Raw genomic sequence first — 24,316 nt, forward strand, 5'->3', positions numbered from 1 at the left:
CCAGCTCGTGGCCACGCCTCCAGCTCGTGGCCACGCCTCCAGCTCGTGGCCACGCCCAGCTCGCACCAGTCTGCACGGAGCCTCGGCCTGTACTCTGCCTTTCTCTTGCCCTGTATGCGAGGTGTGTCATCCACGCTCGTCTCCTTCCTCCTCTGGGTCTTGGGGAAGCTCTGGGCTCCCCAAAATTAGTCTTTTATTTTTGTGTATCCAGAACCCACCCCACTGAGCCCCTGCTCCCCTTCTCCCGCCTTCTCTGTGGTTTTCTGAGGTCTTTTGCTCCCCCCCTTAGCGTGACGTAATCTTGAATGAGTGATGATGGCGGGAATCTGGTTCCCCTTCCTGTGAGCACCCTCATGGCTGGGGGATCACAGGACTCGTTTGGCCAGTGTGTATGGTGAGCCACAGTGACGGGAGCTCCGTCCCCTGGACTGCAGGTGACACTCCGGGTGGCGACTTCTCTCAGCCCGGGCAGCAGGATGAGGAGACAGGCGCGGGGCCCAGCAGCCGGAACACGTGGCAGGAGAGGGGAAAGGGAACGGCGGCTGAGGGCAGGAAGGGAAATGCTGTGGAAGTGGACGGCAGGAGGCCCTGGGCGCAGCCACAGAAGGACTGCGGGGCCACCAAGACCACGAGAAAATCCCAGAGACCCAGAAATTCTTCGCAAAGGAAAACTCAGACAAGAACAAAAGACGTGCATGTACAGACTGTCAACACAGCTTCGCTTATAAGAGCAAAATACTGGAAATAAATGTTCACCGAAGCAGAACTGGTTAAATACATGGGGCCGCTTCCCACCACCACTGGAAATGGCCTGGGAAAGCACGATGCCTACATCCCGTCCAGTTCTACAAGCTGGCGAGCCCTCCCGGTCAGCGGGGCTGCGGCCCGTGCCTCCTGGCTTCCATCCATGTCACGTGTGCCAGAGACTCCCGGACCAGGAAGAAGGGCTGGGAGAAGGGACGAGAGGGGTGGGCTCCACCCACACTCTGGGATTGGGGGTCGATGGGGACTAATGATAGAGCCAAGCCCCTGACACGGGACAACGTCTGCGGTGGGCAGGAGAGTTCAGTGCCCTCTGCCCACTGACCTGCGACACCAAACACAGCCCCGGCCTCTGCCTGACAAGACTCGGGTCACCCAACGCCCAACCTCAGGGACAGTGAGCTTCTACTTCAAACAGGAGCCTGTGGGTTTCCTCTCTCTCGCTCCATATGAACTGAGAGAGCATGTCCTGAGTTCCAAAAGAGAAAGGCTGCTGCCGACCACATGAGGCTGGGTCGAGGAGGGTGAGAGCTTCCTGCTGTCACAACATGGCCCTAGAGGTCGGCCGCTCTTGGGTCTCGCCCAGGAACCCAGCGCCACGGCACGAAGAAGCTGAGCGGCCATGCTGACAGGCCATGAGGAGCTGCTATTCAAGACTCAAGTCTTCCCAGCCAAGAGCCAGCACCAAGCGCGTCGCCTGGGAGCGAGCGAGCCTTCCCAGGACCCCAGCCGACCCTTCCACACCTTCAGGCCGAGCCCCGGGCACGTGGGGCAGGGATGAACCATTCCCTCTATGCCCTGCTTGAGCCTGGACCCAAGAACCCGTGCACACGATAAAGGGCTGGCTTCGCTCTGCTGAAAAAGTCAAGCTCCTTGACAAGCCAAAGGGTATTTTATAACTGCTGTCATTACGTGTACCTGTGTGTGATGGCCAGATGCACACTGTTGTCACTGAAAATGCATTACCATGACAGTCTCCATTAATCTCCACTTGGCAGAGGCTGAACTTCAGAAGCCCCAGGAGAGGAGCAGAGAAGGAGCAGGACAGAGGCTGGTCCAGGAGGCCTCCTGCCAGGTGTCCCGGGGACATGGGAAGACAAAGGTGAGGGACGTTCTGGAGTTTATAGTCTGGAAACGCCACCACAGTCAAACTTCCAGTGTGCGTCCTGAGATGTCTCCTATTTTCGCCTGGTAACACGGAGGCATTTCCATAAGCATGTAGGAAAGGCAGTGTGCTGGAGGGGGGGCGGGGGCAGGGATGCCCCATTGCGCAGCCCACACAGCAGAGGCACCGGGCCCTCCGGAAACGCATCAGCAGAGCCCATATGCCCAGCAGGCCCATGGCGTGGATACGCACCTCACGTGCAGACAATAAAACAAAGCTTGGAGAGAAGCGGCCTGCTGAGGACACGCCGGCAGTGAGAACAGATGGAGCCCAGCCCCGACTCCTACACGAGGTGGGGCACCTAGCCTCCACGCTGGGCCTGCCGAAGTGCAGGGTCTAGGTGGAGAGGTCGCTTCCACTACAACTCAGCCCCGTGTGGGCAGGGGTCACACGCAGCAACTCATTTAGCCAGCAGTCGAGACTTGGCCGGCATACGGCACACACCTGATGGCATTTGCTGGTGAAGGGTGGATGGATGGACGATGGACACAGGCTATGGCACCCACCCAGCGAGGTACCCACCCACTCGTTCACTGAACGCCCGACAACAGAGTAAGAAAACTGAGAGGGCCCTTCTCGTAGAGGCCCGAGCTGGGAGGTGTGAAGGACCGCCCGCCCCCATGACTCTGTTCACCCGTTTTGCCCTGCCCCCTTCCTTGCTGTCCCACGACATTATGTGCATGACCCGGCCGCTGCTCAGCCTTCCATTTTTCTTTTCACCAAGAATCGTTCCTGTGGCGCGACCTGGACAAACGGTCTGTGTGGTGTATGAACAGCCCGTGTGAGCCCTTCGCAGGCCCCTCACCGGCACCGCTGACGGAGGCTTTCTAAGGAGCACAAGGCTCCTCTCCGCGCAGCCTGGTGGGGGTTTGATGCGGATTAGAGAATCTCAGGAGATGAGTGTAGGCAGTGAGGAGTGGCCCACGGGCACTGCAGGCAGGAGAGGCAGGCGCCGTGACCTTGAACACCTTTATTTGTCTTCCTGTGTCCTCAGTGGAAAACAAAAGGTGTTATTTTTCAACCGCTTCCACTTCTATTAACTGGGGCCAAGGTCGTCTGAAAAACAGATCACTATCTCATCGCTAAACTTAAAAAAAAAAATAGAAACACTGAATTTGAGGCATATTTTTGGACCCTTGAGTAGTTTTAGAAATTTTCATTGAAATTATCCAAGTCCTTCAAAAGTTACCATGGGGTTCACAAACAGATGACCGTGAAATGCCAAATATTACAACTGTACAGAGCTCTCCCATCACTTGGTCTGCTAGGGTGGGTGGAAAGTTCTTCTGCTTCTCTGACTGGCAGGATCAAGTAAATAACGGTTGTTAATCACGGAGGAATACTAATAACAAAAAACAGAAAGTACTTCCGATTACAAAGCCAGGCCACTGGTGCGGTCCTTGGAAGAACAGATCCGGACTGGAACCCGTTGCTAAGCAACAGAGCCAGCCGCCCTGCCGCCTCCCTCCCCCCCTTCCGTAGGTGTCCGCTACTGGACCTGTCAGCCAGTGTCTGGGGGTGGCAGCCACTTGACACGAGTCCAAATGTGCAGATCTCAGGGGAAAAAGAGCGACCCTTCACTGCCTCTGAGAAGCTTCTGCCTGAAAGCACAGCCAGACACCCCGGCACCGGAAGGCACAGATTCACCTCCACCACCCAACCTCTAAAAATAGATGGGTCATGTTCAAAACATGTGGTGCATGGACGTGCACCTTCTGAAAGTCGACGGGTGGGGGCCTTTTTAACGGAGCTCCCACTCGATCAGTCATTCTCTCACAAGCCGGGGACATGGCAGGCTCCCAGCAGCATCCACAGCGCAGAGCAAACGCGGCCCCACCCTCAGGGAGCCCGGGCGCTCCGTCCCTCGCGAGCCACCCGCCATCTGTGCGACAGGAACACGCACGCCACCCTGCTGCAAGCGCCTCCACACCCATTATCTCCTCTGATTAAAAGGCAGTCTTTCAAATCCATGATTTTCACGCACTCCGCAGCTTTCTGGAGTTTTAATTGCCCACTCTGCTTTCCTCCTAGGCAACAGAACTGCTCTATTCATCTCCCCCCACCACCACCCCCGGCCTCAGTGAGGGGAGACGGGGAAACCGCTGTGCTCACCGACAGGCCTACTGCTGCCTCGGTCCTGCCCTCTCGGGGTTCAGCGTCTTAGCCATCTTTCTCAGTCAGCCCTCTGTCATCCCCTTCTTCTATCTGGGTTTATCTCCCAAATTGTCGTACTGAAACAAAGACCACCTGCCTCAGAATGTTCTCTGCTCAGGGCATGGGGGTGACATGCCCTGGAGACCAGTCACCTCAACAACCAACAGCAGGAACTGAACGGGGATCCAGGGATCCTAAGGTCCTCAGCTCACCCAACCTGGGGCGCTGTGGACATGGGGTCCGAGCCCTTCCTGCCCCCGCACTGCACTGACGCCCCCCTCCGCCGACCCACACGCACTGCATGCCCAGGCGGGATCCGCAGCCCCAGACCCCCACGCACCTCACATCCCTCGGCTCTGAATGCGGGCGAACACCGACCGCGCCCCGTTTCCTCCACCAGCACCTCCAACCTCACCAGCTCACCCAGCGCAGGACACTGGTTCACACCTTGGCCGGCGCTCCCGCCCTCACCCACTCAGCGGGCACGGGATCTGTGTCTAGCACTGACCCTGGTCTCTCCCAGCTCGGTCTCCTGGCGTCCCATATCCATAAACAGTCCAGTCACCCTGACGGCCGCCCCTCACACCTGACATTCACATACATCCAGAATCCTGCTGTGCCCGCTGGCCCCCGCCAGTACGTACTGCTCCCGGGAGGGCCCCAGCGTCCCCTGCCGGCCCTGCCACCGCTCTGCTCTGCCCTCTGCCGGCCTCTCATTCCCGTCTTCTCCCCAGCCACTTGCTTTCTCCCTGCCCCCACAGCACTGATCACCAGCTGCCATGTGCCGCGTTCACTCGTGGTTCAGTCCCTGTCTGGTCCCCACCCCCAGGATGGCCAGCTCACGGGCGAGGGCTTGTTCCTTGCGCTCCCTCAGGCCCGGACATCTCCCGAAAGAAGCGCAACAACATCTTCAGAACAGGTGGCTCATCCCTCCCCGTCAGCCACACTTTCCACCACCCGGGCCAGCTGGGCCTGCTCACTTCCTGCCTCACACGCAAGCCGGCCCCTTGTCACTCAGGGTGCCAGCCAGCCTGCTGTCCCGACCTGAACACGCCCAACACAGCCCCACGTCAGCCTACGTCAGCAACTTCTCTGGAATGCCATGCTCCCGGATCTCTGCACGGCACACACCTGTGGTGTGCACACGCGTGCGTGCACACACACACACCCCATGCACTGACGTTCTCTCTTGCTGTCTTCTGCAGGGGCTCAGACGCCTACCCCGAGAAGAACAGCACCCGGCCCTGAGGAGGACCAAGGCCTTCACCTTGCTCTACCCTCCCTCACACTCTATAGGAGCTATACTGACACGTGTACACGCCTACTGGCCGCAGTCGTGTGGGGGTGGGCAGCTGCCTGACGCAAAGACACAGTCCCAGGTCTAGAATGGTGCCGGGCACGCAGTGCACACTCAGTAAGAGGTGCCGAGTGAATAACAATGGTGTGTCATGTCAAGTGCAGGAAGATCAGGAGGGCTGTAAACACTTGTATACACACAAAAGGATATAAAGTGACGCGCTCTCATTAAAGAGGCTGCTTTACCATACACATGTGATGGGGACTGTCATCTGGGAAGTGGCATGTTCCAGGCACCTAAGCCACAGTAAAGAGAAAATCTTTTCCTTGGACGTGGCCACGCGATCGACACAGTTTGCACTTCCTCAGGAACTTCTGCTAAAGGTTATTGATTCCGACTCAGTCTTTGTAACAGCTCACCATCTGCCCATCTGTACTAAATTTAAGGAGCCCGAGGCTCCCCAAGGAGGAAGAGAAGGGGGCAGGGGGCAAAACAGGGCAGAGGGAAGGAGGAAATGGAAAGAGGGACAAAATGTCCTCAAAATGCAGAGGCAGGCATGTCTGAAACACAGGGAGACGTCCCCTTCAGTGGGCCTGAGCAAGCTGCTGTCACCGGGAGCGGCAAGACCACTGTGTTCCTTCTCTAATCGACCAGGCTAATTGCCATGCAGATCACAGGTGGCAGCAAGTACACGCCTGCTTGTTTCTGTCCACACAGAGGAAACTGATCCCGGCTGCCAGTGCTCTGGGCCAGACCGGGCCAGCTCTTCCACGTGTCGGGAGCCGGCCCGTTTTCTGATCAGGAGGTGCAGCCAGCCCCAGTGCCTGGGGTCCCCGGCTCTGGCACTGATGAGGACACGTGGAGGAAGCCCGTCTCCACACTGAGGGACAGGCCTCTGGGCAGGTCGGAGTGGCAGCACCCACAGCAGCGGGGGAGACCGCTCAGAGTGGAGTCAGTCACACCCAGCCTCACTACACAGACATTTGGAGGTCAAGAATTCAATTTTTTTGTAATTAGGATTCACCCTGATGCAAAATGGGATGCCATCTTATGTGAATAGTACACAGTTCATTACATACCTGAGTGCCTTCGCTGTGTCAGATTCTGCTAGCGCTGAATATTTATAATTTATAACCCAGCTACCTTCAAAAGGGATCTGGGAAAGGAGGCTGCTGGCTAAGTGCATTATAATGTAGATCAGAATTATGTTATAAAAAAATGAGGTATGTGATATTTCTAAAAGTAGGTTTATCTAAATACAGTGCATACCTCCTAAGACAACAGTTTTACAAATAACCAGCATGCCTGCATATTTAGTAGGTGACACACTGAAAATGTTCAGGGGTAAACATGAGGGCGGAGCTCCCTGGGTACCTGCACACATTCCCTTATTTAATCGATACAACAAACCTTTTAAATCGTGGCACTAGCATCATTTCACAAACAGCAAGACTGAAGTTCTTAAATCCTAAGCGTCCTGCCGCTTCCCTGACTTTCCTGGAGCGTGTGCGAGTGGCTATCACTCGAGGGTCGTAGGTGTGGCCACACGCCCACATCCAGCGCTGCAGTCAGCGAGCAGTGCAGTCAGGACAGCACAGTCTCTGCCCGACTGCATGGCCTGTTGGTGCCCTGCCCCTCCGGCCAGGCCAGGCGGACCACCTAGGGCACCAGCAGTTGGACAAGGTCTTAAGCCAACAGTTCCAGTCTGGACACCTGCTAAAACCACTCGGGGATGGCTTAAAACTCCTAACACCAGGGGCCCCTTCGCAAAATACTCTGACTCAAAGTGAGGCCGAGGGATGGGACCTCTCTAAGGCTCTCGGGGACGATCCTCAGGAGCAGCCAGGGTGAGGACCTGCAACGCATTGTATGTTCATGGTTTGCAACTCCAAGCTCCGTAAACTGTGCAGCCGGCAGTCATGTTCCTAATCCGTCCTGCTCATGGACGCTCCCGTGTCTGCTGGTGGTGATGATGGGAGCCTTGCTTCTGTTCAGAGCAGGCCAACTATGTGACCTACGACGGGCACCTGTTTAATGCCCATCGTTCCAAGCAGGCACTATTATTCCTCTATTACAAAGAGTGGTCCTGAGCTTCAGACAACCTAAGAAACGCTCCACGGGCACACAGCCTCTGAAGGGCGGGGATGCACAGCCAGACACGTCGAATTCTAATGCCTGCTTCCTTGTACCACCCAGTTTCCTCTGATGAACAGACAACAACCTCCAAAAGAGGCCCTCAGTTGATGACAACAGTGGGTAAACATTAAAGCAATGCCTTCTAGCATGAAAGCAGCCATGACGCTACGTAAATGAGTGTGGCTGTGTGCCAATAAAACTTTATTGACAAAACCAGGCGATGGGCCAGATTTAGCCAATTGACCACAAAAAGGTTTTGTATCCGTGTTTCTCCAAAAATAAGACCCAGCCAGACAATCAGCTCTAATGCATCTTTTGGAGCAAAAATTAATATAAGACCCAGTCTTATTTTACTATAATATAGGACTGGGTCTTACATAATATAATACAAGACTGGGACTTATATTAATTTTTGCTCCAAAAGCTGCATTAGCGCTGATGGTCTGGCCAGGTCTTATTTTCGGGAAACAGGGTAGTAGAGCCATTTGCTCATTGACTACACTCAGCAAACATTTTCTTAGCGCCTACTATGTGCCAGGCCCTTCCAAATGTGTGGGCAGAGCAGTTGGCAATGCTGAATTGTCTGTCATTTCAGATGGCAGTGACTCATGGACAATTTTCTATTTACTGTCCTTTCCCCTCACCCCCTAACAGATGCTATTAGCAGAGAGAGGCTACGTGACGACCCGTCACATAACCCACCCTTTTGACTCGGTCAGCAGCTCTGGTCTTAGCCATTTTATTGACTGAGAATCCTTGCAACATGTGAAAAATGTCTTCTGTGGCTTTAAAAAAGAAAGGTTTGGAAATCATGGGTCTGGACTACATATTGCCATTTTACTGATTACCGTTGTAGTGTGTGGGACAGAAGCCAAGTCTTACGAATGTCAGGTTACACATATCACTTCCCTAGATCTACCTGTCAGGCGAACCGCTGTGTCACAGGAGGGAAAACTAATGTGAAGGGACTTTGGGCTTCCAAAGTCACCGTGGTGTTACCAGGGTCTGACCGCGCGCTGACCCAGGATGGCCACTGGGACGTCGGGGACCACCCTAACCCCGTTGCTGAGTCACTGAATGTGCGAGTCCTTCCAGGTGGGCCAGGCTAATGACACAGGGACTCATACACACGGCCAGTGGTCACACTTGAGTAAACGCACCTGAACTGTGTGAGCCTTAGATCAAAACAACTTTCGGGAAAGTATTTCTGATCTTATCGTATTGGTTTGACGATTCAGACCGTTCTCTCAATCCAAAGATTGACCTAAGGTGAGCTCAGAGTAATGATAAAATAAGGTGATCGGGTAAGAATAAACTTACAGGAGGCAAGGAATGTGTAATCTTTGAAACCTGTGGACACCCAAGTTCACCATTTAAAATATCTTGGGTGTTGGATGTGACAGGTGTTCCCACTAGGAACACGAGAGAATAAAAACAAATTTGGAAACGCACGTCCAAACTTCTCACTCTGGAAGGAGGGTAAAGAGGCCAGGAGGGGAGCACGTATCAATGGGGACTTTGCAGGGCCACCCGAGGCTCCGAGGCCACAAAGGAGACCCTCGAGGACTTGCTAATAGGCCTCCTGAGTCTGCTCAGGTGGCAGCAACTCTCCAGAGTAGAAAGGGAGTCAAAAGCACACTGCAGAGCCCCCGCCACAGGTACGTAAGGGGGTTCCACAGGCAGCCACTTGGAACACCTTGGCACACGGCCAAGAGACTAATTCCCTGCACTCAGCCAGCTCCGGCTTGAAAGAGGGTGCCGGGGGCCAACTCCAGTGAAAGCACCACGGGACCTGCGTCCCGAGGGGACCCCGCCTGACATTCTATGACTCCTGGAGAAGCATGATGGGCAGTCTCTTGAATCAAACAGAAAGCTGACTTTAAAAGTAGAGAAAAAATTAAAATTTGAGACTTTTTTCCTGGGTTACTTCTAGAAGGATCTCCTTCCAAGTCACTCATGAAAATGAGCTCTTAAAGTATGTATAGTAAATGGTAAACCATAGTCTTCAAAGTTTCTAAGAGATAAAAAGTCCTCCCTGTGGGGACAGAGCCAGGAGTGGTTTCCAGGCTCTCGGCCTCACGTGGAAAGGTGCTCACTCGGGTAGTAAATGACCATCAACTGTGATTGGATGGCCATCAGCTGTGGCTAGTTGGCCGTCAGCTGTAACCAGTGAGCCATTGGCCATGAATATAACTGCCGTGGCTACGCTAGCAGCAAGTGGGGGCTAGCAAGAAGATGGTGGCTGGGCTGGCAAGCGCGGATTGCAGTTAGCAAGTGGGGTTGGTTGGTTGGCAGAGAAGCAGATGGCAGGTTGCAGATCGTGTGGCTCCTGTCTCCAACCCAGACGCCAGCGAGAATATAGTGGTGTGACTCCGTTGGTGTTCCATGGCTCCATGGGTGTTTCTTTTCGGCCTCACTGTGTCCTGCGTTCTTATGTGAGGAGTGGGACCAGAGACCCCACATGCCACCCTGAATGACACTCCCTCTTCTAAATTAGGGGCCTTGGCTTTGTCAGGCATCTCATCCCTTCTCCTGGCACTTAGCTGTCCTTTTTCTGTCCCTCAATTTTTTTTGTACGTAGACTTTTTCTTGTCGCACTGACTAGCTTGCGGAAGCTAATCCTAAATGAAGTCTGTGAAATGAGGAAATGGTAAATGAGAGATCAGGTATAACAAGGTGACGTGTACATAAACAAAGGGCTGCCACTGGCAGGGAGCTCAGTGCTGGTCCCTCAGGCACCACCCCCTCCCGTCGGACACCTGCCACGTCACAGTGTCATCTGGTGGATGACTTAGTGGCATCCTCCCCACGCATGGGAGCTGCAGGAAGGTCAAGGTTGGCTCTGGCTCCAGCACGGTACCTGACATACAGTGGACAGGTGATGGACAATATTGTGGGAAAAGCAGGAGAGAAAAGCCAGCCTGCCAGGGCCTGAGCTCCACAGGAAAGGACAGCCTGGGTGGCCATGGTGAGGACGTGAGTTTGCAGTACCTCAGTCTCCTCCTGTGTAGACCCAGGTTATAACTGGACGTGATATAACTGGACCCAGGTTATAACAGCTCCTGGGCAGTGACGCAGCACCGGCCCACAGACACTCGGTCAGTGTCGACAGCTGTCACCGTCAGCACTACTTTATGTAAAGACCCCGGCGTGGGGTCTTCTACTGCCCAGTAGAGCACACATGCATCACACTTCAGTTGCCATCCAGAAAAGCTGACTTCTGATTAAAAACAGAGATCATTCTAGAATATAGGGGAGGGAGAGGGGCTGCCAGCAGTGCTAGAGACACAGGCTATGGCCAAGGAAACCACAGAAAGGCACCGGCCCCTCAGGAAACCTCCGGGTCCCCCCACTGTAATGCCCCCACCTGGAGGTCACCCACCCAGCCACCACGACCACTCCCCCATCCCTACCCCAAAGCTGATGGCTGCAAGCCGCCCACACCAGCAACGGTGTGAGCACCCATTGGCCCTCATGTAGCCACCTCTGTGTGGCAGAGCCTAGGGCACACGCTGCGTCCCTATCACAAGGGAAAATGGAAACTTGATTTCTTATTTCCATGATGGGAAACGGGACTAAGAACCTAGGAGTCCCCCAAACATAGGAAGGCTGTCCAAAAGATGATCAGCTGCCACCAGTACCCCGTGGGATGTTCATGACTCGCCTTCTGAGTGTTTCCCCCCAGGCACAATGAAAACGTGAGAAAAGCAGTTAATGTCAAGGCCTCAGAATCCCAGAAAACCTTCGCCCTCTGCTGGCCAGGTACGTTCATCACATCATGCGACGACAGCTTTTATTCCAGAATAGGCTGATTTTACCACAGAGCAGAGCTATAATAAACAACAGACAAGTATAAGACCCAAATAAACAGTTATTGCCTGTTTTAAAAATGGAGGGTTTTTGAAAAATCTTATGTAATTACACTGGATTGAATAATGGAGATTAATTATCATAAAACCCCGTCATTCAAAACATTTGCAGAAACAGTTTCCTGTCATAAATGAAGGCTTTGTGAATTGCCACACTTTCCCCATTTTATAAGCCTACCTGTGACATAAGCAAGCGGATGGATACTGTCCCCAGGCACACAGGTAAGGACGTCACCCCAAATGGCTGAAACAGCCCAGGGCGTGAGAACAGGTGGCACTGAAAGGGCAGTGAGGTGACTTTCCTAAAATGTCACGGAGCCCACGCAAGGCTAGGGAGGCCCCAGGACAGAGCCTGCTGTGTAGACGGATGTGGTCTGGACAGACTGGAGTGAGATGGACCAAAGGACAGTGTCCATGGCTGCCTAGCTTTTCTCATACTCACCTGGACACCAACCTAAGAGAAGCGCTGGGGGCGGGAGGCGGTGGGGACAGACTGACAGTTAATGGAACAGCCTTTTCTCCCTGCCCTCTGAAAGGACTCTCACCATCCATAACACGACACCATCTTTCCAACAACCAGGCTGAAAACAACCCGGTAGCTTCAGTCCCTCCCTCTCTCTCGTCTTCTAAGTGTGTCACATCCGCTTCCTGTAAACTCCACCCCAGCCTCCTGGCCCAGCTGTTCTGTTTCCCTGCAGCGTGACTCTTCCCCAAACGTCACCATCACCGTGCCAGCGATCGGACAAGGAAACTCAAATTGCTCCTCCAGGCATCTAGAGAGTCTGTGCACAAGCCCTAGCGCAAGACAGAGCCAAGCCTTTAGAAACGATGTGACGCTGGACGTATTAGAGAACCCAGGAAGGAAACTGGGATGAGTAAGCGGGGAACCCGGCCCAAACGAACCCAGCTTAAGGAATGGGGGGCGGGGGGCCCACCGTCGTCACAGTGGGAACCTGCGTGGGCTCAAGCCCTCTGCGTCCCTCAGTGGCCCTGACGGCCACTCTGCACAGCACCCCACAGCCTCATTTCTACGGGTGTTGTCTGGTTTGCTTTCTTCTCCCCTTTCCATTCCCCTAACTAGTGCTTTATGCAGAACACAGCACCTAACACTCCTGAACGTGTTCCACGGCTACTAACATCCGGTGACATCATGTATTCTTGTTTGTCATTAAGAAGTTGGTTTTTCTTTTCAAATTACTTTAGTTAGAAAGTCAAAAGGGGGAACCTCTACGTTTCCCACATTTCATATTCAGGATTTATGTAAGTGTATGGTTTCAACTTCCTTATTTCTTGATAACAAAAATTGGAGACTCTGAACTGAAACCACGCATCAAAAACTGCAGACGCCGGGCCGACCCGGTGGCTCAGGTGGTTGCAGCTCCATGCTCCTGACTCCGAAGGCTGCCGGTTCGGTTCCCACATGGGCCAGTGGGCTCTCAACCACAAGGTTGCCGGTTTGACTCCCGCAAGGGATGGTGGGCTGTGACCCCTGCAACTAGCAACGGCAACTGGACCTGGAGCTGAGCTGCACCCTCCACAACTAAGACTGAAAGGACAACAACTTGACTTGGGGGGAAAAAAATGTCCTGGAAGTACACATTGTTCCCCAATAAAGTCCTGTTCCCCTTCCCCAATTTAAAAAAAAAAAACAACTGCAGATGCCTTGGTGGCCCCAGCAGCTCCCGGCCCGTGTTGTGTGGCCCCAGCCTTCGGCAGAGGGCAGCCCAAGCAGGTGCTTTCCTCCCTCGCAGCCCTGAACACAGGCATGGGAGGCATTACTAGCACCTCCACAGCAACCCAGGCTTAGGAAAGAACATTCCACCCCATGGTCGGCACCACAGGGGTCAGCGGGAGCTCCAGAGGCATCGACAGTATGACACAGACCAGAACAACACAGTGAGGGCCCCAAAACAAACAGTCACAGCCCAGGGGAGGACACCAAGACGTCCTCACGAAACCTGAACAGGTGAGAACCTGCTAAAACAAGACCCAGAGTTCCCCAAAACAAGGACAATCACAATCTGAATAAGAAAAGATAATCAACAAACGCCAACAGCATGGTGAATCGATGCCAGAGTTATCTGATGGGTCTTAAAGCAGTCACCATAAAAATGCTTTAGTGAACTTCAAATTCTCTTGAAGGAAAAAAATAAAAATCTCAACAAACAGGGACAAGATATAAAAAAGAACCAAATGGAAATCATATAACTGAAAAATACCATAACCAAAGGAAAAAACTCAGTGTATAAAACTCAGGTTCAATAGCAGAAGGAATATGACAGAAGAAAGAATCAATGAATTTGAAGACAGAACAATAGAAAATACCCAGTTTGAACACCAGAGAGAAAACAGACTGAAAGAATAAAATGAACAGTGTCAGGAGCCTGTGGGACAACAGCAAATGAGCTGACACATATCAATGACGTCTCAGAACAGCAGGACAGGGGCAGAAAGTGTCTTTGAAAACACAATGGCTGGAGATTTCCCAAACATGATGAGAAACACAGCCTACAGATTCAAGAAGCTGAGAAAACCCCGGATAGGATAACTGCAGAGAAATCCATCCCCGATATGGCATAATGAGACGTGAGAAAGCTAAAGCAAAGGGCAACTACTGAAAGCAGAATATCATGACGTGTTTCTTATAGGACCACCCATTCCATTTCCAGCCGATTTCTCATGTGAAATCATGGGGGCCTGCAGTGTGGCACTTTGTCGTTCAAATAATGAAAGAAATGGACTGTCCACTGTGAATTTTATATTTAGTGAAAATACTCTTCAGGAATGAGGAGAAAATAAAGACATTCTCAGAAGGAAAACTAAGAGAATTTGCCACTAGAAGACCCATCTTTAGAGAAAGGCTAAAAAAAGTTTCCCAAACACAAAGAAAACGCTAACAGAAGGAGGCTCGGAGCCTCAGAAGGGGAATCAGAACAACAGAATGAGTAGAAATCAGAGTATAATAGACTATCTTTCTCCTCATGATTCTAGATCACATTTGATGGTTGATGACAAAACTATAACCCAGTTACAGAGGGAAGACCATGTGAGGACCCAGGAAGAAGGAAGACAGCCATCAACGGGCCAGGAGAGGGGCTCACGAGAAACCCCTTGCCCACACCTTGGTCTGGGCTATCTAGCCTCCAAACTGGCTGTGAGAAATCTCTATTGTTTAAGCAAATGTGTGCACACGTGTGTGCACGTGCACACACACACACACACCTGATATCTGAGGACCAATGTATACAGAGAAAACACTTAAGATAATTTAAAAGTGGGGAGGACAAAGGAACCTAATAGAAGTAAGGTTTCTATACTTCTCTCAAAGCAGACTTGATAAATTATGTGTAAATTGTAATATCTAATGCAAACACTAAGAAAAGTATACAAAGCAGTATATTCAAAAATAGTATAAATAAATCAAACTGAAACTTTACAAAATATTCAAGTAACCCACAAGAAAGCAAGAAAAGAGAAACAGCAACGAGAAACGAAGAGAACAGAAAACAAATAATAAAACGGCCTACTTCAGCCCTGCAAATCAATAATTCAAGTGTAAATGGTCTAATACATCAATTAAAAGACAGTGGTTGGCAGTGACCTCAAACACACACACATACACACATGACTCAACTATACACTGTCTACCAACAAAAGCCCAGGGCACTGGCTAACGTGGCTGGGTGGGGCTTCTGCGTGGCCAGGGCGGCAGGGCCAGGGACAGACCCCACGGGCAGACACCGTAACTGGGGTGAAAGCAATGTTTCCTGGCTCACCCCTCCCTTCTCTTCCAGGTACCACCGCACAACGTTTAACAGGAGGCGAACAGCGATGGCGACGGCGGACGCAAACCAGGAGAGGAGAAGGACGCGGGTAAAAGGCTCAGGACGGCACGGCCTCGGGGAAGCTGCTGCGTTAAACTGGACCTGAGAGTGTGACCACACGTCCCTGCGACTGCAGCCCTGGGAGGTCAGGCCAGGCCCCGGGATTCTTCCAAGTGGAACATTCTGCCTTTAGCGCAGCTCCCCTGGGGACAGCAGGACCTAGCTGCCACACTACAGGAGTCACGGTATTCACAGGGGTGGCTGTCAGCCAGACAGCAGCATGTTCTGAGGGACGGACAGTGGACAGTGGGGGCGGCATTACCCAGGTGTTAGGGGGACGTCCTTAGGTCCCAACTACGCTGAGACAGCAGCGCTTCAGGCGTCAACAGACTGACTGCAGCCAACAGTGTCTGTTGTGTTTCCTCCGCTAGAACCTAAAGAACAAAGGGTTTCCACAGAGCAGAATGCTCAGGGGACTGTAAAACCTTTCCTTTCTAATGGCTTTGGCAGAAACAGGAGAAACACCAGTAGGACCTCAAAGGCTTTTAAAGTATTGATAATTCAAAAATAATAAAGTAATCTGAACTTCAGAGGAGACTTGTATTGTATTATAAAGAACGTAAGAAATCTGTGGGGAACACTGGTACTGACGTGGGACCTCTCTCATACGTACACAAATACCTAAAAACAATTTTTATGTGTCAAATTTTGGTATACAATTAAGTTTTTTGTTATTCTTTCCCCTCCCCGCCCCCAGCATCAGATTTTTCTCAAATAAACAAATCAGCCTAGTTTTCCATACGTAAGGGGTCATAATCGCTGGTGGTAAAATAGATTTATTTTGGCAAAATGATTCTGACACTATAATCTACGAGACCCTGAGCAAATGAATTCCTCTGAACCTCTATTTTCTTATTTATAAAATGGGGTGTATGAAGATGCCTACACTCAGAAGATGATCAGGGACATCTCGCTGAAACAGCTTGAAAAGTGCTTTGAAAACTGTGAAGCACTTTCCAAACAAAATCGGGTCACCACCTTTGGAGGCAGAAGGGTCTCTGTCAATATAAGTGTCTACCTTACACACTTCAGCGTCTGAGAGACGAGAAGGAAACAGCATTGTGTTCTCCATGGCCTTGCGTTATAAACTCTCAAATGAACCTGATTTTCAAAAACACACTAAATTACTCATGCTGCGCCTTTTAGTAACTCCTCTCTACACAGAGTCCCCTGATTCTCCGATGGGTAGTCTTAGCTCTGTCAATATATGGATTGTCTCAGATAATTTATGTGGTTTGGAAATCGTATAGTTCTTATCTTGGTGCCATTCCACCGGAGGTCAGGTCCCGTAAAAGGCCAAGGCATCTGTTGTAAATAAGGTTATAAATAAGATTCTTTACTGACTCGTCTTTCAAAATCAAATGGAAAATGTATGCAGAGACCCCAGATTCCTACGTTCTTCACAGTGTCATCAATTTCACAGGAAAGCAACTTGGCGATTCTAACACAGGTCAGTAACCAAAGGCACGGGCTACTGAATGGGACCAACTCAACACACTTTCAACATTTTGGGGATTCTAGAAATTATGTTTCCACATTTAAAAAATATTTTCAGAAATTAATTATCAACAGTGTGTTGTGTTTTGGGGGAGGGGTGACTACAAACAAATCCCATGAGGTCAAGGACTTCGGTCTATTCACACAACATTCTCTTCGTTTCACTCTCTTTCTTCCACTCATTTAACGCAACCAACGCTGCCTCAGGACGGCCAGGGCAGCTTCCCACTGACTGTGCTCCAGCACTACCCTCTGCAGGTGCACCCGTAGGCATGGCGTGGAATGTGAAGAAACACAGGGCTAGACAGGAACGGAAGGGCCACCAAGTGCAGCCACCCCACACACACGGAACCCCCTGCAGCACTGGTGGGAGTGGTCACCTCCAGGGCACGGAGACAGGGCTTCTTCCGGGGACATCCCAGTTGTCTCTGGTCCAGGGTTGACTGTCTGACACACAGCTGTGACTCCTCGCCCTGGGGCTCTGAAGACCAGTCTCACGACCTGCCAAGTTCTCTCTGAGGTGGCCCCTCCCCCAACTTGTCACCCACCCCTCCATAAAAGGAAATGAGGCTACTTCAGTCCCCTCTAGTCTGCTCGGTGGCAGCAGAGGACAACATCCCAGGTGGACTCTGACCTACCTGTCACCTGCCACCCAGCAACTATGTCCCAGGCAGTGGAGGCTAGGTTTGTACAACGTTCAGGAGCTTGTGGTATAAAACTGGTTTTACTGGGAAAGAAAACAACTTAGGCCCTGTCCTTGCTATGGAGAGGAGCTTATTTCTGGACCCGCCTGTGGGATCTCGGAGACCCCCTTCGAAACGTCCTGTTGTTCCAAGTCCAGTTTTCCAAACCCTCCCAACGCTAACTCCTACTGCTCGGCGCTCACGCATCCTCTCGGTGCGTGTTGCTAACACACCACGAATCTGGAGCTTTAGCCTCAGCTTATGAGTCAGACGACCACAGCATCGCAGGGTGGGAGGCCCGGAAAGTTAATCCAGTCCAGGCAGCAAGGCAAGTCACTGGACGAGAAAAGCCCAGCCTGCGACGGGGCCTCGTGTCACAGGGCCAGCGCGCCACCCAGAGAACTGGGTTCTACCAGGCACGTGAGTCCTGCCAAGGTAGTCAGCGTGTGCTCTTCAACCTGGGAGGTGAACGCCACTGCCCAAGGCAGGTGAGGCTGCGGTGGGGGGCGGCAGAGCCTCTGCTTACGCAAGGACCAGCTGCCCCAATCTCAGGCCCACTTGACTCCAACAGCATGGCCCTAGCACAGCTCAGCCTGCCAGTGTCCCATGGGAAGACTCCAGAGCTCTGATCCCTCCACAGGCACAGGCAGAGGGACAGGAAGACCAGGAACACCGGGTGCTGTGCGCCCCTCAGCCTCCTCTGACACCCGCCAGACTCTCAGCCCTCACTTCCTCCTCTCATCCTGGTGACCACGTCACTTTCCCTCTCCTTTGCTGACTGTGAGCCCTCAAAGGCCGGGTCCACACCTCGCGCACCTTCATACGCGTAATGGCCAGAACGGTGCCCAAAACAGGAGGCCCTAAGAAACGGCTTGTCAAAGACACAGAGGGATGAGAGGGGCTTGGGCAGGTGGGCACGGGGAAGGGCCGGCTGAACGGTGGCGGGGCTGAGAGCACTCGATGGCCCCAAACTCTGTGGCGATGCCCACCTTCCGGGCAGCCTGTGTCCCTCCTCTCTCCCTCCTCCCTACCTGAAGGGACTGCGCTAGCTGGCAATCAAGTGACAGGTGACCCTACAGGGTACCAAGTGACAACAGCTCCAGGCAGGCTGGACCAGGGACACAGAGATCCATCTCTTTCTGCATTTTCCAGGCTGACTCCTTGCAAGGACGCTTGCCTGAAAACTCCACGGAACATGTCAAGTGTCCAGGACACATGGTGGAGAAGCCCTGAGGGGCGGTGGGATCTCCCGTTCCCCAGAACTCGCACCAGCTCAGTGCACACCTGTGCATGGCCTTGCCTCCCACAGCTGTGGCGTCGTCCGAAGGTGCAGGTTTGTGTCTCCTGCAGACACAGACCCAATAGCACGCCTCCCAGTTAAAGGCCCAGGTGGAATGAGGTGGTATTCATCCCAGAAGCAACGGCGATTCCTTCACCTGCATATTCATCCTGAGGTGTCACAAGACATGTCTGTTTTAAAAACAGCTTCCACGCTCTGACGCATGGTTCCACGTCCTCTCAGAATGCCGGCACAATCGACACTGCGTCCTGTTAGAGCAACCCTAGTCGTTAGCTCTGATTTACGAAGACCCCTGGGGTAACAGAGGCTGCCTCCGGAGGGCCACTGAGGGCTTGGTAGGCAGAAGGGAGATTTAATGTTTACTACGCAGCCTTCTGCACAGCTTCAGTTGGCACGCAGGTACATGATGACCTTTACAAAAACATGTTTTATGTACAACAGAAAGAAGACAAAATCTATGTGTCAAGGCCTCTCCAGAGCCCTTCCGAGGTGAGGACCAGCGTGGCCAGCACAGCTGGAAGCTGAGCGTCTCGGGCATATGTAGGGCCATGCCCACTCAGTCAACACTGTTTGTCCCTGATGAGGGGACCTGCGCTGGACTGGAGACGGGACACCTCTGACATGGCTCTCCCAGGAGCAGGGCAGGCAAGCAAGTAGACCGCCAACTCCAAGTCACAAGGACAGGCGGGAAAAGGCACCAATGAAATGGTGCAGAGGAGAGAGGCAGCAGCCCAGCCTGGAGGGATGGCTTCCCCAAGACGTGTCACCTGCTTTAGATAGGGAGAAAGACCCAGGACACCCGCCATGCCTGTGCTCTGGCAATACAGTGCCGGTGGAAGGGCACTCTGCTGGTTATTTCAGCTAAATCTCTGTTCCCAGGCTGAAGAAAGTTCCTGATGGTTCCCGCTGCTTTGCCTGCCTCTGCGTCTGACAGGGGTGCCCCGTCCACAGGCCAGCTCTCTCTAGAACAGGTGGTATCTAAGCCTCATACCTGGGGCGTGCCCTCTGACTAGGGTTGCCCAATTGAAAAATAAAAATATTTTGCATAGGACATCCTTATATTAAAAAATTATTCCTTGTGTATCTGAAATTCAAGTTTTATGGGGTACCCTGTTTTCTCTGGTAACCTGACTTCTGAAGTATACTCCCATCTTAGCTTCACCACAAACCACTAAGAAAGGCGAGTATATTACGTATCCTGGTCCAGTGGGGACCCAGCGACAGTGAGGCTGGGTGACCAGCCCTCATTCATGGAGACAAGAGGTGCCCCTCCCCACCCACCCCCACACAGTCTGGTTGAGGGGCGATGGGAAGAGGGTTGGAGATGAAGGTGAGGAGGACATGGGTGACAGACTGATCGCTGAAGGATGGGATTGACTGACAGGCAGAGATTTGGATGAGGAATGTTTAAGGCAGAGAGATTTGCATGAAAAGCAGCCAGAATTACAGAAGTACAGGGGCAACTCAGGTGGACATGGGGCCCCAGCACTGTGGGGTGACCCAGGAGCTGAGGGGGGAAGGGCAGTTTGGGGCAAGCACACAGACAATGAAGGGCACCACTCCAGCACGTCACACGTTAGGGCATGGAAGGGTCACCCGGATCCCATGATTCTGTCCCCAGTGGTACAGATGCGACTAGGCTTAGGGAGGGTCCTTATTGCTCAAGGCCACAGGGCTGACAAATGTCAGGCCCAGGACCAGAACCCCACTGCCCAGACTGACAGGCTGTGCTCTGGGCTTTGTCAGCTCCCAGGGAAGCACTGCCAGCTTCTGGGAGGCAGACTTGAGAGCCGGGATCTGTATTTTAGGGAAATTAGTTATAGGAGTCGAATTGTAATCATTGAGGTGAGAAATTGAGGGCCCAAGCTGGGGCCTGGGCAGAAAAGGGAGGAGAAAACGGGCTCCCTGTGGGAGTGGGGAGGGGGTGGAGGCCGGAAAGAAGCCATTCTGTGCCTCTGACCCCCCAGCTCACCCTGAGGCCTTAATCAGCAGGGGCCACAGAGCCCTTGCCGCTGCCTCCCACTGCCGCCCCCACGACCACAGCAAGCGCTCCGGCTGTCGGCTATGGGCTGTCGGCTGCCCTGAACCTGTGGCCTGGGTCAGTGACCAATGTGCCCTCTGCTCACTCCCACGTGGAGAGCAGGCGAGGGGGGCTGCCTGCGAAAGAGCAGGAGGGGTGGGGAGCCGCCGCCAGCAGCATTTCCACCAGTATGTCAGCGGCCTGCTGCTCTGTCAGCTCTGCACTGTTCTAATTTCCCAAGGACCCTGCACTGGCATGAGCTACAGTCTTCCTGACATTTCACCTTCCTCTGCTGAAAAATTCATCCCAGCCCTGATGCAGGATGCTCGCTCGGAATGCGGGGGCATGAGATTGATTCCAGCTGCCGCTAACACCAGCTGCCACTCACCCACCCTTGACTGGGGTCACGGGATGACTTAAGCAAGTGGCCAATTATATAGAAGACTTCTAAAATTAATTTATAAACCACTTTGCCATAACTTTCTTCTACATCTTGGGTTCATATTAATTTTTATTTTTAAAGACCCTCTTCTGGTCTTCCTGAAATTTTATTTACCAGCATATTGAGGTTTTTCTCATTTTCTGAATACTTGCACCATTTTTAAAGACTATTTTCACATAGTTTTATGTCTGGTGAGTCACAGGACCACAGAGTGACGTGCATGACACTCACAGGCAGAGAAGCAGTAGCAAGGCAGTTGGTGAGCAGGGCGTCCCATGGCCATCGGTGACCTGGTGAGCCTGTCACCGCTCCTTTGCCCTTCTGAAAACACAGACTGGATCCCGCACTCATCTGGCTGTGGGGCTGGGATGCGTCCCTCTGACCTGCCGTTTGAGTGGCAGCTGCCCACGCCCAGCCAGATCAGACTAAGGGACACTGAAATGCCCTCGGCCCAGGAAGTCCTGCTCTTTGTGAGGACCCAGGGCTCACGCGTAGTCACCACCCGGCCTGGCTGTTCAGCTGCTGCTTGTACAGCGCCTGCCCCTGTGCTGCACTAGCTCCATGACCCCATTAGCCCGCACACCGCCGGGAGCTTTCATCCTGGAGCCCCATAGCCTGTCCCAGCATCTCCACCCGCAGGCCCACGACACGGGCTCCCGGGGCACGGGCTTCGGCCACACCCCCAGGCCACGCCTCCAGCCGGTCCCTGCTCACGCCCCTTCCAGCACAGCTCCCTGGCCACGCCCACCATCCCGGCCACGCCCCTGTTGGCCACGCCTCTCTAGGCAACGCCCCTGCAGGCCACGCCCCTGCAGGCCACACCCCCAGGCCACGCCTCCAGCCGGTCCCTGCTCACGCCCCTTCCAGCACAGCTCCCTGGCCACGCCCACCATCCCGGCCACGCCTCTCCAGGCAAAGCCGCTCCAGCTGCATCCCAAACATCGTGTCAACAGTGAGCAACTCAAAATGGCTCAGCAGCATAGATCGCGGGCAGTCAGGGTCTCACCTACGGTCAAAAACACAGAAGCAGAGCTCTGCCAGCTGAGGCCTACTGTGCTTCTTACACCTGGACGGAATCGTGACCCACCAGGAACGTGGTGTGATGGCCGGCAAATTACCTAACATTTGGTCTGAGGTCCTAATCAAGGTAGAACCACCTCCCCAACCTCCCATATAAATAAACGAATCCAAGGATCCACGGCTCCTGAGGGCTGAATCGTGTCCCCCCAAATCCACATGTGGAAGTCCAGAACCCCAGCACCTCAGCATGTGACTGCACTTGGGGGTGGGGCCTTTAAGAGGTGATTAAGGTAAGATGAGGTCACTAGGGTGGCCCCAGATCCAGTCTGACTGCTGTCCTCATAAGACAAGAAGATCAGAACGCAGACGGACACCACGCGAGGACACAGGGACAAGGCGGCCGTCCCCACGCCCAGGACAGAGGCCCTGAGGAACCAGCCCTGCCGACCCTGATCGCTCAGGACTGACAAGGCACAGTACCACTGCTTAAGCCCCCAGCGTGTGCGATTTGTCACGGCGACCCACTCACACTAAGACTAAGCACAGCACGTCAGGCGGGAGTCACCTCACGGCTGGGTCCTCGCCTCCCAAAGCCATAGCGTGAAGTGGCAAGGGCCACGTGCGGAGGCAAATCACCCGGAAATCACCAGGCCGTGCAGGAACACAGCAAACAACACGTCTGGGGCTGCGGGAGGAATCTGGAGCAGTGTTTTTCACAGTCTTCCCGGAAAAATTAATTCAAATTGGGCTTTGTGTAAGCATCCTCTGGTGGCCTGAAACCTGGAGGAAGGACCATAACGAAGTGCACTGATAAATGACAGAATGCTAAGCTGTGAGAAGGTGTCCAGTGGGGTGCTCTGGGGATCAAGTCTCATTTAGCATCTTCATTAGTGATCTGGAAGGAGCAGTAAACAGCACATTAATTAAACTTCCAGATGATACTAAATTTGGAGGTGCTACAGAAAGTCAATGAGGACAGAGAAATGACACAGATGGGATCCAAAGAGGTTAGTTAGGAGTTTAAGAAACAACACAGGATTCAATCTCAGAAGAAAAAAAAAGCTTATTAAAAACTTCCCCATATTCTAGAATCCGTCTGATTTCTATGGGATGATGGTCCAGAAACCATGCAGGTGTCCCCTGTTATCTGAACTCTCGCTACTGTCGCCCTCAGTATCCCAAACCAGGAATCTAATGACTTCGGCAATGTGCAGTGAACCCCTGGCAACCAGGATTCTCCCCACCTGCTCCTCAAAACTCAGAAGCCAGAACAGACTCTGGTCACATGGTCCACTGCACTCGCCCGAGTGGCTCTCGGGACTGGGGGTGGGGGTCTGCACAGGTGAATACATTTGAGTCCCTCTGCGACCCCACATCCCAATTGGGAGGACAAAGCCTGGTGCAAAATGTTTACGAAGACAATCACAGAACTTGGTGCCAAAGGAATAATTCCAAAGGAACTAGGACGCTTAGGACACACCCAAGACCCAAGCAGCAAAATATTTGGGTCTGTAAAATACACATACTTCTGAAGAGATAAAGGAGATGTTGAGATTTCAGGTAATTTGCTGCACCCCCATGTTCAGAGCAGCATTATTTACAACAGCCAAGACATGGAAACATCCTAAGGTCCATCAATGGATGAATAAAGAAAACACAACGCAAGCACCCTCAGCACACACTCGACATGCAGAGCACGCACACTCCACACACAGAGCACACACTCGACACGCAGAGCACGCACATTCCACACTCAGAGCACACACTCGACACGCAGAGCACGCACATTCCACACTCACAGCACACACTTGACACGCAGAGCACGCACACTCCACACGCAGAGCACACACCACACTCACAGCACACACTCCACACGCAGAGCACGCACATTCCACATGCAGAGCACACACACTCCACTCACAGCACACACTCCACACACAGAGCACATACCTCTCACATACCCCACACAACCCCCACACAGCACCCCCCCCACACACACACACACAGAGCACACACCCCACACAGAGCACACACCCCACACACACAGCACAAACACTCCACTGCTGGCCCATCTGGGCTTCTGTCTC

At 52.9% G+C, this 24,316-nt stretch overlaps 1 protein-coding gene across 6 annotated transcripts in view; it reads right to left on the bottom strand.

Moving 5' to 3' along the window:
* EIPR1 (EARP complex and GARP complex interacting protein 1) overlaps window positions 1-24,316 on the bottom strand; it is a 96,828-nt gene that overhangs the window by 46,925 nt on the left and 25,587 nt on the right. The window contains exon 1 of one of the 6 annotated variants that reach the window (XM_019752031.2): window positions 4,925-4,980. The exons of 3 other annotated variants lie outside the window; for them this stretch is intronic. In XM_019752031.2, the coding sequence (XP_019607590.2) occupies window positions 4,925-4,965 (41 nt within the window). In that variant the 5' untranslated portion in view covers window positions 4,966-4,980. Of the gene's footprint in view, window positions 1-4,589; window positions 4,690-4,924; window positions 4,981-24,316 lie in introns of those variants that run through there. 2 more of the 6 variants (XM_074331641.1, XM_019752028.2) reach the window with 2 other exon arrangements.

Source organism: Rhinolophus sinicus, linkage group LG05, assembly GCF_036562045.2.
Source record: "Rhinolophus sinicus isolate RSC01 linkage group LG05, ASM3656204v1, whole genome shotgun sequence".
Lineage (NCBI taxonomy): Eukaryota > Metazoa > Chordata > Mammalia > Chiroptera > Rhinolophidae > Rhinolophus > Rhinolophus sinicus.